The 15,062-nt window shown below is 46.7% G+C and overlaps 1 protein-coding gene across 5 annotated transcripts in view; it reads left to right on the top strand.

Moving 5' to 3' along the window:
* Nucleotides 1–14,709, top strand: part of LOC137305948 (proteasome subunit alpha type-6-like) — a 47,080-nt gene extending 32,371 nt beyond the window's left edge. For 3 of the 5 annotated variants that reach the window (XM_067974914.1, XM_067974913.1, XM_067974910.1), the window contains 6 exons: nucleotides 5,268–5,362; nucleotides 7,041–7,122; nucleotides 7,262–7,417; nucleotides 9,026–9,204; nucleotides 11,773–11,867; nucleotides 14,354–14,709. In XM_067974914.1, the coding sequence (XP_067831015.1) occupies nucleotides 7,107–7,122; nucleotides 7,262–7,417; nucleotides 9,026–9,204; nucleotides 11,773–11,867; nucleotides 14,354–14,411 (504 nt within the window). In that variant the 5' untranslated portion in view covers nucleotides 5,268–5,362; nucleotides 7,041–7,106 and the 3' untranslated portion in view covers nucleotides 14,412–14,709. The remainder of the gene's footprint in view (nucleotides 1–5,267; nucleotides 5,363–7,040; nucleotides 7,123–7,261; nucleotides 7,418–9,025; nucleotides 9,205–11,772; nucleotides 11,868–14,353) is intronic. The other 2 variants (XM_067974911.1, XM_067974912.1) reach the window with 1 other exon arrangement.
* The last annotated feature ends 353 nt before the right edge of the window (nucleotides 14,710–15,062 follow it).

Genomic DNA, 15,062 nt, shown 5'->3' with positions numbered 1-15,062 from the left:
ACACTTTCACTGTAGCTTCTAGCAGCAGATTTGAAATCTGGCCAGTTTAAGTAGCACATATACATAGAAAGAACAGTCACTGTCTTTCTCAACTCACGTTAGTGTTGCCAACCCTCCAGGATTGCCCTGGAGTCTCCAGGAATTGAAGATTAATCTCCTGGACACTGCAGCGAGAAACACCCAGGAGAAAAATCATAGGGATATTTAAAAAAAAGTATTTAATTTTCACTTTTCTTTGAACTCTTTCGTTTATTAGTTGGGATATTGGAGATGGGGAGAAAAAGGCTGTTTGACCTGGTGTGGTGGGAGGTCATGTGACTAAACCTCCAGGAATACGTCCAATCAGAGTTGGCAACCCTACCTCCCAGTGAGGGCCTCCATGTAAAGCATTCCACACTGGTGTTTCCCGAAGAAGTGCCTACCCAGAGCTAATGACTGCTGTAGTATCTGAATTTTAAAATTCTCATCCTTGTTTTTAAATCCCTCCATGGCCTCGGCTCCCTCTGTGACCTCCTCCAGCCCTATAACCCTCCGAGATCTCTGCGCTCCTCCAATTCTGGCCTCTTGCGCATCCCCCATTTTAATCGCTCCACCATTGGCGGCCGTGCCTTCAGCTGCCTCGGCCCTAAACTCTGGAATTCCCTCCACCTCTCCTCCTTTAAGACGCTCCTTAAAACCTACCTCTTTGACCAAGCTTTTTTGCTAATATCTCCTTATGTGGCTCGGTGTCAAATTTTGTTTGATAGTCGCTCCTGTGAAGCCGCATGGGATGTTTTACTACATTAAAGGCGCTATATAAATGCAAGTAGTTGCTGTTGTTGTTGTTAAGGTTGTCAATTAATTGCTGTTAACCTCTGCGATTAACACCTTCATTTTTACTGGTGATCCTGAGAGAGCAGGGAGCCGGCCAATGGTGAGAATGGGAAACTGTGAGCCATTTAGAAGCAGAGTTCAGGGCCGAGCAGGAGACCATTCAGTCCTTTGCGGCGAACGTTTTACTCAAGAACTCATGACCTTTACCCAAAGGCCGAGAACGACCTGAAAAGTACCTTTGGATCGACTCCATTCCAGTCCCATGCTCCTGATCTTTGGCCAACTGGGGCGGAGGTGGGAGGGGTGGGCGCGTGGGCAAACCTCCTCGTGGGTCTGCTCCTGGGCTCGGCCAAGGTGACCATCCACAGATCCGGGTTGGACGCGGCCCACGAGGGTGGTCGCTCTTGATGCCTACGTCTCTTCGGCGACCATGTCCGCACCCCGGTGGCCCTGAAGAAGGAGCGCGCGGTGCCCACCGGTACACTTGAGGCCTCCCGCGACCGGTAGGCACCGCAGGGACTGGAGGGCGTGCTGGACACGGGTGGCAATATTATTATTTAACTTGATAAGTTTCTTTTGTCTTACGTTTAGTTTTCTATTAGTTGTGCCCCTCTATAAGGGGGATCTTCTGTTTGATTTTGTTTGATGACACTGGGACAAACCCATCCAGTGTCTCCTTATCGTTTAAATTAACAAAGGGCTTTACTGATCCCTTAGTTTTCAGGCAAGAGGTTTTGAATACCTCTGATTGTCTTTGTGTTATGCTATTAATTCTAACATATATAATCACAAATGCTCTTTGTACTTATTTATCCGCCTTATGATCAACCTTTGTACCGGCAGACAATGTTTCCACTTGTGGGGAATCCAAAACTGGGGGCTATAAATATAAGATAGTCACTAATAAATCCAATAGGGAATTCAGGAGAAACTTCTTTACCCGGAGAGTGGTGAGAATGTGGAACTCGCTCCCACAAGGAGTAGTTGAGGTGAATAGTGGAGATGGATTTAAGGGGAAGCTCGATAAACACATGAGGGAGAAAGGAATAGAAGGATATGCTGATAGGGTGAGATGAAGAGGGGAGGGAGGAGGCTCGTGAGGAGCATAAACACCGGCATAGACCAGTTGGGCCGAATGGCCTGTTTCTGTGCTGTAAATCCTATGCAACAACAACTTGCATTTATATAGTGCCTTTGCCAAAGTAAAACATCCCAAGACGCTTCACAGGGGTGATTATCAAACAAAATTTGACACCGAGCCACTTAAGGAGATATTAGGACAGGAAAGAGGTAGGTTTTAAGGAGCATCTTAAAGGAAGAGAGAGAGGCAGAGAGGTTTAGGGAGGGAATTCCAAAGCTAAGGGCCGAGGCAGCTGAAGGGACGGCCGCCAATGGTGGAGCGATGAAAATCGGGGATGCGCAAGAGGCCAGAATTGGAGGAGCGCAGAGATCGCGGAGGTTTCTGGGCTGGAGGAGGTTACAGAGATAGGGAATGACGCGGCTCCTTGGTAACAGTAAAGGCAAGGTTGACATATTGCCAAACGGACAACAATATAACCAACACGGCAGCCGCTAACAATAACATAAAGCTGGCTCGCAAATATGTAACATCACCGGTGACAACGGGATCAATTAAATATACGATTAAAACCAAGAATAACTGAGATTAAAACCTTTAAGCGCGGGATTAATTGCGATTAACTTTTTAAATCGGCTGACAGTGCTAATGTCTGCACTGCACCGCACCATCTGATAAGCAGGAGATTAGTGTCCAAGTCTCGTAGGCTGTCGTCACAAGTATATGTTTACCTCCTCGAGAAGCCAAACCGAAATGTTGTGGACAGGAGAGACTCCACAGAAGGTATTTGTGTGAAGATCGTCCTTTGGAGGCACTCCCATGAGTTAATTATTGGGATTAGCTTTTAGCCTCCATTTCAGGTTTGAGTCAACATGCAATGTTTACACCTAAGGCATTTTAAAATTGTTAGGGTAAACACCCAGTTAGAAAAGCCCTGTTTCCATGGTGAAATGTCAGACACTTTACATGGTTTGCAGACCAGGACTGTATCAATAATATTTTTGCATTGCTGCTACAAGAGTATGATTTGTGGGTGGTATGCGTCCATCTTTTCTAATGAGATCTCTGTACATCTGATCATATGTAGTTTTGAAATTGTAGGCTTGTCCAGAAGGTTGTGGGTTCAAAAAAATCTCGGCTGACACTCCCAGTGCAGTACTGACGGAGTGCTGCACTGCCGGAGGTGCCGTCTTTTGGAAGAGATGCTAAACCGAGGCCCCGTTTGCCCTCTCAGGGCGACGTAAAAATCCCATGACACTGGAAAGGTCCCAGCGGATTGGAAAACCGCAAACGTAACACCCCTTTTCAAGAAGGGAGTGAGACTGAAAGCAGGTAACTATAGACCAGTTAACTTAACATCTGTCATTGGGAAAATGCTAGAATCCATTATTAAGGAAGTACATTTGGAGACTCATAACACAAACAAGGAGAGTCAACATGGTTTTATGAAGGGAAAATCATGTCTGACAAATTTATTAGAGTTCTTTGAGGAAGTAACGGGCAGGGTGGATAAAGGGGAACCAATGGATGCAGTATATTTGGATTTCCAAAAGGCATTCGATAAGGTGCCACATAAAAGATTACTGCACAAGATAAGAGCTCATGGTGTTGGGGGTAATATACTGGCATGGATAGAGGATTGGCTAACTAACAGAAAACAAAAAGTAGGGATAAAAGGGTCATTTTCAAAATAGCAATCTGTAACCAGTGGGGTGCCGCAGGGCTCAGTGCTGGGGCCTCAACTATTTACAATATATATCAATGACTTGGATGAAGGAACAGAGTGTCTTGTGGCCAAATTTGCCAATGATACAAAGATAGGTGGAAAAGCAAGTTGCGATGAGGACACAAAGTGTCTGCAAAGGGATATTGACAGGTTAAGCGAATGGGCAAAAATTTGGCAGATGGAATATAATGTGGGAAAATGTGAAGTCATCCCACTTTGGGAGGAAAAATAAAAAAGCAAAATATTATTTGAATGGAGAAATACTACAAAATGCTGCGGTACAGAGGGATCTGGGTGCCTTATCCGTGAAACACAAAAAGTCAACATACAGGTGCAGCAGGCAAAGGGAATATTGGCCTTTATTTCTAGGGAGATGGAGTATAAAAGCAGAGAAGTCATGCTACAACTGTACAGGGTGCTGGTGAGACCACTCCTGGAGTACTGCGTACAGTTCTGGTGCCCTTATTTAAGGAAGGACATACTTGCAATGGAGGCAGTTCAGAGAAGGTTCACTAGGTTGATTCCAGGTATGGAAGGATTGTCTTATGAGGAAAGATTGAACAGGTTGGGTCTATACACACTGGAGTTTAGAAGAATGAGAGGAGATCTTATTGAAACATACAAGATTCTGAGGGGACTCGATAGGGTAGATGCTGAGAGGATGTTACCCCTCATGGGGGAATCTAAAACTAGGGGGCATAGTCTCAGAATAAGGGGTCGCCCGTTTAAGACGGAAATGAGGAGGAATTTCTTCTCCCAGAGGGTCATGAATCTTTGGAATTCTTTACCCCAAAAAGCTGTGGAGGCTGAGTCATTGAATACATTCAAGGCTGAGTTAGACAAATTTTTCATCAGCGAGGGAGTCAAAGGATATGGGGAAAAGGCAGGAAAGTGGAGTTGAGGTAAAAATCAGATCAGCCATGATCTCATTAAATGGCGGAGCAGGCTCGAGGGGCCGAATGGCCTACTGCTGCTCCTATCTCTTATGGTCTGATTTCGAAGAAGAGCAGGGGAGTTCTCCCCGGTGTTTTGGACCAATATTTATCCCTCAACCAACATCACTAAAAACAGATTATCTGCTTATTATCACATTGCTGTTTGTGGGATCTTGCTATGCGCAAATTGGCTGCCATGTTTCCTACATTGCAACAGTGACTACACTTCAAGAATACGTCATTGGCTGTAAAGCGCTTTGGGATGTCCTGAGGTCGTGAAAGGCGCTATATAAATGCAAATTCTTTCTTTCATTGGTAACCAGCTTGTTGGTTAGACCCCAAGACAAATAAGGATGAAGATTACTTCATGACCCATCCTGATTCAGCCATCAGCCACATGTGGGTCTGACATTTGATTGGACAATACCACATGGTTAGCATGGACCAATCATAAAGGCAGGAGGAACTCTACAATCATACAAAACTCTTTACTAGTCAAATTGTGATTTTGGATGAAGGAAAAAGGTACGGTTTAAAACCCCCACCCCCAAAGCTGTGTTTCCAAAGTTCGCACCTCAGGGACAGACAATCTAAAATGGCCGCTGCTGATGCAGGCTGCTCCTTGCTTTCTGGGCCTTGTCCCGTCCCTGTTTTCAGTCTCTGTTACTCTTGGACAGCTTTTGTTATGACTAACGTGCCACTTCATTCCTTTCAGAGTATGCCTTCAAAGCTATAAACCAGGGTAGCCTCACCACGGTGGCCGTGAGGGGGAAGGACTCGGTTGTCGTTGTGACACAGAAGAAAGTGGCGGTGAGTGCAGACGTTTCCCACTCCATCCACGATCTCTCCCAACGACGCTGACTCTTGCTGGGGTCCAGTTCCCTGTGCACAACCACGACTTGAATTTATACAGGGCTTTTAACGTCGGAAAAACATCCGCAGGAGCTTCACCGAGGCGCAATCAGACAAAAAGGGACGCCGGGCCAGAGAAGGGGGAATTATTAGGAGGGGTCACCAAAAGCTTGGTCAAAACGTGGGTTTGAGAGAGGGTCTTAAAGGAGCAGAGAGAGGTGATGGGGTTTACGGAGGGAATGCCAAAGGCACAGCCACCAATGGTGGGGCGAAATGAGGGGGGAGGGTGACGCACAAAAGGCCAGAGTCGGAGCAATGGAGAGCTCTGGGTGGAGGAGGTTACGGAGATAGGGAGGGGGCGAGGCCAGGAGGAGATTTAAACATAAGGATGAGTAGCACCCATCTGATATCGCACCCATATGGTCATTCTTTATGGATAAGCCTGGACGGTAATTAACTCATTTGCTGCTTATGGGACCATACTGTGTTCAAGTTGGCTGCTACGTTCGCCTACATAATAACAGTGACTGCACTTCAAAGTAATTCAATGGCTGTAAAGCACTTTCAGATGTCCTGAGGATGTGACGGGCACTCGATAAATGCAAGTTCTTTAATTTTACTTTTGATTTATTTCTAACAAATGTAACTGAACCCACAGCATCTACATTATTATGTATTATTAAAAACTTTGTGCAAGGCATTCATTTTCTATCCACAAACCTTACTTCCTATTGTCACAGCGTTTGGTCACACGTTGCTGTCAACATTTACCATTTGTAAATTGCTGTATCAACATTTCCCAATCAGTTTTGCTATGTCAACGGTCACGGTGTAGTTACAGGATTTTGGCCACTAGGTGGCTCCATGGAGCGAGTCTCCGCCAACTCCATCACCATCTAGTATATTAAAAAAACTTACATTAATCAACTGACTGTGGGCAAAGCCACTGGAATTCTACCAGCAAGTGTTAAATAGAAAAAAAACTTCAATTTTTTTTCACATGTGGCACCAAGGATGATACCAGAACTGAGAAGTTATACTTATCAGGAAAGACTGAACAGGCTGGGGCTCTTTTCTCTAGAAAAGGGAAGTCTGAGGGGTGACCTGATAGAGGTTTTTAAGATTATGAAAGGGTTCGATAGGGTAGACATAAAGAAAATGTTTCCACTTGTGGGGGAGACCAAAACTAGAGGCCATAAATATAAGATAGTCACTAATAAATCCAATAGGGAATTCAGGAGAAATTTCTATACCCAGAGAGTGGTGAGAATGTGGAACTTGCTACCACAAGGAATAGTTGAGGCAATTAGAATAGATGCATTTAAGGGGAAGCTGGATAAACACATGAGGGAGAAAGGAATAGAAGGAAATGCTGATAGGTTGAGATGAAGTAGGGAGGGAGGAGGCTCGTGTGGAGCATAAACACCAGCATAGACCAGTTGGGCCGAATGGCCTGTTTCTGTTCAGTATATGCTGTGTAATTTCGGATTTAGTAGTCAACATTGTCTACCCACCAGTCCTGTAACGGGCAAGTGGAGGATGGAGTGGGGGTGGTCTCAGGATAATGTTAGTAGAGACTTTCTCACCGGCAAGTAGTGTGAGTCCAACACCCTCATTCCTGCTTTGTGTTTTTCAGGACAAACTCATTGATGCCAACACAGTCTCAAACCTTTATCGACTGACTGACAACATCGGCTGTGCAATGACTGGCATGTTAGGTCAGCCATTTTTTATTCTTTGTTTATATTCCTGTTCTTTTGACTCCAAAAAACTGTGCTTAACGCAACTCTCTCTGACACTTTTTCCCTTCCCTCCCTCCACCCCCATCCCTGCTCTTTTTTCTCCCGATGTAACCAGCGGACAGTCGGTCACAGGTCCAGAGAGCTCGCTATGAGGCCGCCAAGTGGAAGTACAAGTATGGGTACGACATCCCAGTGGACATGCTGTGCAAGCGAATGGCCGACATCTCCCAGGTTTATACTCAGAACGCAGAAATGAGGCCCTTGGGATGTTGTAAGTACAAATAAACGTTTTTGTAAAGCTGTTAGGGGACCTCAGACTGCTCCCCCACTGTCTGAGGCTGAATCAGACCGTTCACAACCTTGTTGTTCTATTTGACTCTAAGATGAGCTTCCGACCACATATCTGCTCCATCACCAAGACCGCCTACTTCCACCTCCATAACATCGCCCGTCTCCGCCCCTGCCTCAGCTCATCTGCTGCTGAAACCTTTGTTACCTCTAGACTTGACTATTCCACTGTTCTCCTGGTCGGCCTCCCATCTTCAACCCTCCATAAACTTGAGATCATCCTAAACTCTGCTGCCTGTATCCTGACTCGCACCAAGTCTTGTTCACCCATCACCCCAATGATCGCTGGCCCACATTGGCTCTCAGTCCGGCAACGCCTTGATTTTAAAAGTCTCATTCTTGTTTTCAAATCCTTCCATGGCCTCGCCCCTCCCTATCTCTCCAGCCCTACAACCGTCCGAGATCTCTCCGCTCCCCCAATTCTGGCCTCTTGCACATCCCTGATTTCCATCACACCACCATTGGCGGCCGTGCCTTCAGCTGCCTAGGCGCTAAGCTCCCTTGTTTTCAAATCCCTCCATGGCCTCGCCCCCTCCCTATCTCTGTAACCTCCGCCAGCCCTACAACCCTCCGAGATCTCTGCATTCCTCCAATTCTGGCCTCTTATGCATCCCCGATTTTAATCGCTCCACTGTTGGCGGCCGTGCCTAGGCCCTAAGCTCTGGAATTCCCTCCCTAAACCTCTCTACCACTCTCTCCTCCTTTAAGACATTTCTTAAAACCTACCTCTTTGACCAAGCTTTTGGTCACCTATCCTAATATCTCCTTATGTGGCTCGATGTTAAATTTTGTTTGATAATCGCTCCTGTGAAGCGCCTTGGGTCGTTTTACTACGTTAAAGGCGCTATATAAATGCAAGTTGTTGTTGTTTACTCCCGGGCTTTATTCCTGAAATTGAGAAGCCCTAGGTGAAGGTGCAAGGCCTGTAGTGTGGGGCCCCACTGAATTTGAAGATGAGGGAAGATCAGAGGCATGATAAGGTGTGGTACAAACCTGGGTCTCGTTCCCTTCTACCCCATCACTTCTGGTACTGGTATTAATGAAATGTAAATGGAATCTGCAAATGCCTAGGGAGACGTTGATATCTCTCACTTTGCTTGGCATTCCCACTCCCGGTGTGTTCGAGTCTGCCTGGTACCCAGAGTTACCCTTGTGTATCCAAAAGTTGCATTTGTCTGCTGTTTTTGTTACGGCATTGTCAATTGTGACAAGTGCCCATCTTAATAAAGAAAGGACAATGATTTGCAGGGCTCTAAGTCCAGCCCTCATACACCACAAAGCTCACTTTTGGCCTCTGAACAAAAAGAAAAACTTGCATTTATATAGCACCTTTCACAGCCTCAGGACGTCCCAAAGCGCTTGACGGCCAATTTGAAGTGTTGTCACTGTTGTAATGTAGGGAAACGGGGCAGAACCAAGATTGGGAAGTTACCCAGCCAAGAATAACGGTGACACTCCCAGCCCCCACCCCTCCTCCTCCGCCAGCACCATGCGTCAAAAATCTGCCTCATTCTAGGTTATTATTTTACAGGTATGATCCTGTTTGCCATTGACGATGAGTACGGGCCCCGGCTGTACAAGTGTGATCCCGCCGGTTATTACTGTGGCTTCAAGACCACCTGTGCTGGTGTCAAACAAGTGGAAGCCAGCAGCCACTTGGAAAAGAAGATCAAAAAGAAGCCAGACCTGACATACAAGGCCACCGTGGAGGTAACGAGGAATTTCCTCATGTGGCTTATTTACAATATAATAATCTCTTTGTTGCTTTTATTGTTTTTCTCTAGGGGTGTGTGTTTTAGAAACAGAGTTAATGTTCCAGGTCGATGACCTTAGTCCTGACGATGGGTCTTCGGCCTGTAACGTTAACTCTGTTTCTTTCTCCACAGATGCTGCCTGACTTGCTGAGCTTCTCCTGCATTTTCTGGTTTTATATGTGTGTATTCGGATGTTTTTTTAGGGCCAGATATGTGTATTTTAGGATTTTTAAATATTTTCGCCCCCTGTCCCCTTCATCTCGCTGCACCCTACACCATGGTTCTTGTGACAAGGTCCCACACCGGGGAGTGCGTTTACCGGCTCAGCCCAGGGTGGGCGGAGAGGTACCAGTTGTGTGTGTGTGTGTGTGTGTGTGTGTTTTTTTTTATTTCATTAAAAAGTCTCATTTCATTCACAGATGAGACTTGACAGGAAATGTTGCTCTGAGGGGAAGCCCTGGCCTTGCATGTGGGAGGGTCAATGGATCACTGACTCCACTATCCCTCGGGGACCACTGCTCTATGACTCGATGAAGAGAAGCAGCCCTGACTGTGGGCCAGAACCAGGGAGGCATTCAGTTTGTCTCCTGTGTGGGCCAGCCTTTTTTTTGTTGGCGATCTTTCTGAATCACTGGGACTTTGTGACCTTTACCCTTCCCCAGCGAAAGAACCAGCATCAGAGAACGCTCAAAACTAAAAGTTAAACCATTTTGATGAACTCTGTTTACATATGGAATTCCCATGGAGGCTTTAATGGGTCATCTTACTGAATCACACCGGGCAGAAAGGATCTAAGTATAGTCCCCAAACTGTGCTGAGTTTGTGATCTTAAGTTGAGTGACAACAGCGGTGATAAGTTTGGTTTCAATGCCCCTGGGCTATAGAAGAGGGATTAAAAATCATCCAAGTGACTAATTCTGGGGTACGGTTTCAGGGTCTGAGGCAAACCCTCTGATAACCTTACCCCAATGTAAACAATTTTACTTACCCCAATGGTCATTCTTCACAATGTGAGTCTAGATCGTCTATACTGGCAGGGCATTTAAATGTAGTGGCATCAGGACCTGGCAATGCCCACTACACATGTGCATTTTCCAGCAGGAGTTTGACCTGGAGCAGGAACCTTGGCTGATTTCGGCCCTACACATCCCACAAACGTTGCCACGGTTGAGGTGAGCCAGCCCAGCACGGACTGCGGGGGGGATCACGAGTCGGGGGGTGGGGGTCGAACGTCAGCGATTCTGCGGCAAATTCACCAACCCCAGCCCCGGGTGCAGCCGCCCAACTTTTCAATATTAATCATTTTTTTAAAATTTCCCGCAAGTCATTTTTGTAGCAGTTATGTGAAACTTTGTGCAGGTCGGCAAAGTTGTAAAAGGTTTTTCATTACTCAAAGGGGTTTCTGTTTTAATTGGAGAGGGCTGACAGCATCCTCAAGGGAGGGAACCAGAAGGAACTTTTGAGCCGGCCAGTGCGAGGGAACTGAATTAACCACAAGCACTGCCGAAATGACAAAACCAATATCAACACCATGAGAATGTATCTCCACTGATGTCAATCAGGTCCCAGCCTTAGACTCAGAAGAAAGAACTTGCATTTCTATAGCGCCTTTCACGAACTCAGGACGTCCCAAAGCGCTTTACAGCCAATGAAGTACTTTGGAAATGTAGCCACTTGGTTGTAATGTAGGAAACGCAGCAGCCAATTTGCGCACAGCAAGATCCCACAAACAGCAATGTGATAATGACCAGATAATCTGTTTTTTTTTTAGTGATGTTGGTTGAGGGATAAATATTGGCCCAGGACACTAGGGATGGCCACAAATGCCGGCCTTGCCAGCGACGCCCACATCCCATGAACGAATAAAAAAAAACCACCCCTGCTCTTCTTCCAAATAGTGCCATGGGCTATTTTATGTCCATTGAGAGGGCAGACTGGGCCTCGGTTTAACATCTCATCCGAAAGACGGCACCCCCGACAGTGCAGCACTCCCTCGGTACTGGCACTGGGAGTGTCGGCCTAGATTTTGTGCTCAGGTCTCTTGAATCCACGACCTTCTGACTCAGAGGCGAGAGTGCGCTACTGCTGAGCCACAGCTGACACATGAAAGTGGCTTGGCTTCCATTTACTTTCTTTCTCTCCTCCTGTGTTGTGAAGCAGCAAACGAACACACAGTGTTCACCGTGCTGCACCCCTGAGATCTGGGGATTGCTGCGTGAACCTCTCTGCCTCTCTCTCCTCCTCAAAACCTACCTCTTTGACCAAGCTTTTGCTCACCTGTCCTAACATCTCCTTACGTGGCTCGGTGTCAAATTTTGTTCGATAATCGCTCCTGTGAAGCGCCTTGGGATGTTTTACTATATTAAAAGCACTATGTAAATGCAAGTTGTTGTTGATACCAGGAGGTGCCAGAAAAACCCTGAATCTCAGTACAGCGACAGGGTCCGTCAGCTGCAGTGATGATCGCTTGTAAAAATGTGATATTGTCTAAGTTTAGATTTTTCTCCCCATTTTTTTTCTGCAGCTCGCAATTACCTGTTTGTCCACCGTCTTGGCGCTTGACTTCAAAGCAGCAGAGGTAGAAGTTGGGGTGGTCACTGCGGACAATCCCAAGTTCAGGTCTGTCGAACCCTTTGAACGAGGTTGGGAGCTAAGAGTTACATAGGAGCAAAAGTAGGCCATTCAGCCCCTCGAACCTGCTTCACCATTCTATTCGATCATGGCCGATCTGTATCTCAACTCCATTTACCCACCTTGGTTCTGTAGCCCTTAATACCCTTACCCAATAAAAATCCATCGATCTCAGTTATGAAATTTTCAATTGACCCCCAGCCTCAACAGCTTTTTGGGGGAGTTCCAGATTTCCACTCCCCTTTGTGTGAAGAAGTGCTTCCCGACATCACCCCTGAATGGCCTGGCTCTAATTTTAAGGTTATGCCCCCTTGTTCTGGACTCCCCCCACTAGAGAAAATAGTTTCTCTCTATCGACCCTATCAAATCCTTTAATCATCTTAAACACCTCAATTAGATCACCCCTTAATCGTCTATACTCAAGAGAATACAAGCCTAGTCTATGCAACCTGTTCTCATAATTTAACCTTCTAAGGCCAGGTATCATTCTAGTTAACTAGGAGACAGAAATCCTCCAAACACACTGAATAAAGCTGTACGTAAACTGTGTGCGAGTGGAAGACAACTTGTGTGCAGTTGGTTTGAGAGGGAGCACATCCACAGGGCTACGTTATCGCTGCCATTTAAAATAAAACCCACCCTCTCCCCCCGATGGTGTTGATATGCACTGGGTTACGTTCCCGCAGCCCCCTTGACTCCCATCGGCACCCGACCGAGTGGCCCTTCTTCGCGTGGGAGCCTAGACGGCGAATGTCAACAAGCTATTCGACTGTGAAGGGCTTCATACCACCCAACTAGGTTTTCCAGCGTGAGTCACTGAGACCAATGTGGGGCTGGGCTGTTGAGGCTGATCGTAATGCTCTCCACTGACACCCTGAGTGAGATGAATTCAATTTGTCGCCAAGGTTAACTTCTTGCGGTGTTGGGTTGTAACTCGTAAGCTGGTGCAGTTATCCGCAGTTCTCACAGGGAAACATGCCAAAGGAGCTGACCAGTTGAATATTTTCGATCAAACGCCATCCATTGCAAAGATGACTGAGAGGGTCGGTTTCGGGAAGACACGGTGTGTGACCTTATATGAAAGGAATAAAGGACGAGAAAACACTTTGGGTGCATCAAATCTGCAAATCCATCTCATCCGAAAGACGGCATCTTCAACAGTGCAGCACTCCCTCCGTACTGCACTGGGGTGTCGGGATTACATAGAATTTACAGCACAGAAACAGGCCATTCGGCCCAACTGGTCTATGCCGGTGTTTATGCCCCACACGAGCCTCCTCCCTCCCTACTTCATCTCACCCTATCAGCATTTCCTTCTATTCCTTTCTCCCTCATGTGTTTATCCAGCTTCCCCTTAAATGCATCGACACTATTCACCTCAATCACTCCTTGTGGGAGCGAGTTCCACATTCTCACCACTCTCTGGGTAAAGAAGTTTCTCCTGAATTCCCTATTGGATTTATTAGTGACTCTCTTATATTTATGACCCCTAGTTTTGGATTCCCCCACAAGTGGGAACGTTTATTTGGGGTAGGGATGGTGCGGGGTGGTTTATTTGGGGTAGGGATGGTGCGGGGTAGTTTATTTGGGGTAGGGATGGGGCGGGGTAGTTTATTTGGGGTAGGGATGGGGCGGGGTAGTTTATTTGGGGTAGGGATGGTGCGGGGTAGTTTATTTGGGGTAGGGATGGGGCGGGGTAGTTTATTTGGGGTAGGGATGGGGCGGGGTGGTTTATTTGGGGTAGGGATGGGGCGGGGTAGTTTATTTGGGGTAGGGATGGGGCGGGGTGGTTTATTTGGGGTAGGGATGGGGCGGGGTAGTTTATTTGGGGTAGGGATGGGGCGGGGTGGTTTATTTGGGGTAGGGATGGGGCGGGGTAGTTTATTTGGGGTAGGGATGGGGCGGGGTAGTTTATTTGGGGTAGGGATGGTGCGGGGTGGTTTATTTGGGGCACGAATGGGGCGGGGTAGTTTATTTGGGGTAGGGATGGGGCGGGGTAGTTTATTTGGGGTAGGGATGGGGCGGGGTAGTTTATTTGGGGTAGGGATGGTGCGGGGTGGTTTATTTGGGGTAGGGATGGGGCGGGGTAGTTTATTTGGGGTAGGGATGGGGCGGGGTAGTTTATTTGGGGTAGGGATGGGGCGGGGTGGTTTATTTGGGGTAGGGATGGGGCGGGGTGGTTTATTTGGGGTAGGGATGGGGCGGGGTGGTTTATTTGGGGTAGGGATGGGGCGGGGTAGTTTATTTGGGGTAGGGATGGGGCGGGGTGGTTTATTTGGGGTAGGGATGGGGCGGGGTAGTTTATTTGGGGTAGGGATGGGGCGGGGTGGTTTATTTGGGGTAGGGATGGGGCGGGGTAGTTTATTTGGGGTAGGGATGGGGCGGGGTAGTTTGTGCCAGATTTGATCATCACTGCAAATGCAGAGGTTACATTTTTCACAACTCAGACATTCTTTGTCATTATTTCTTCACAGGCTCCTCAGTGAAACAGAGATTGAAAAGCACCTGGTGGACATTGCGGAGAGAGAATAACCTCCTTCGTGGACCCCGAGAAAACAACATTAAAAATAAAACTCTACAAACTTAAGTAGGAAGGAGTCAAGTCCAGGGAGACCTGTCCTCTAAGAAAGAAAACTAGGCCGTGATGTTAAAAAATCCTGAATCCCCCCCCCCCTCTCTTTTAACCCACTTTGAACATGCTGTATTTTGTTTTAGATTTTAAAAAATCCCAGCAATTCAAAAACATTTGTAGTAACTCGCACAGGGAATGTTCAATGGATATAATACTCAACACAGCTCATAATAAAAAGGAATTGAATGTACAAGTCAACTGGTTTGGTCTCTAGTTTAATGGTTTAAAAAAAACATTGTTCATTGCTTTGTCATTGATCAAACTATGCTTTTTTAGATGTACAAGATGGCAATTTGTAATTGTATTTGGATTTCCTCATGCCAGGTTGCATCCTAGTGAATCTGGGGTGTGCTCTCTCCATCGCCTCGACATCCTTACTGTAGCGTGAAGCCCAAAACTACTCACATAGTTTCCACCTGTCCTGCTGTCCTCTGAATGTAGTGCCCAAGTTTTTTTAATTGGCGTTTTATTGTGGGAGGAATGGGGTGGGGGCTCTGTTTAAACAGTTCTGCCTAAATGTGCACCTTTGCATCAAGGATTAATGGGATACA

The sequence above is a fragment of the Heptranchias perlo genome, chromosome 41 (genome assembly GCF_035084215.1).
Source record: "Heptranchias perlo isolate sHepPer1 chromosome 41, sHepPer1.hap1, whole genome shotgun sequence".
Taxonomy (NCBI): domain Eukaryota; kingdom Metazoa; phylum Chordata; class Chondrichthyes; order Hexanchiformes; family Hexanchidae; genus Heptranchias; species Heptranchias perlo.
The sequence above is the reverse complement of the archived record's forward strand: the minus strand, read 5'-3'. Positions and strand labels throughout refer to the sequence as shown.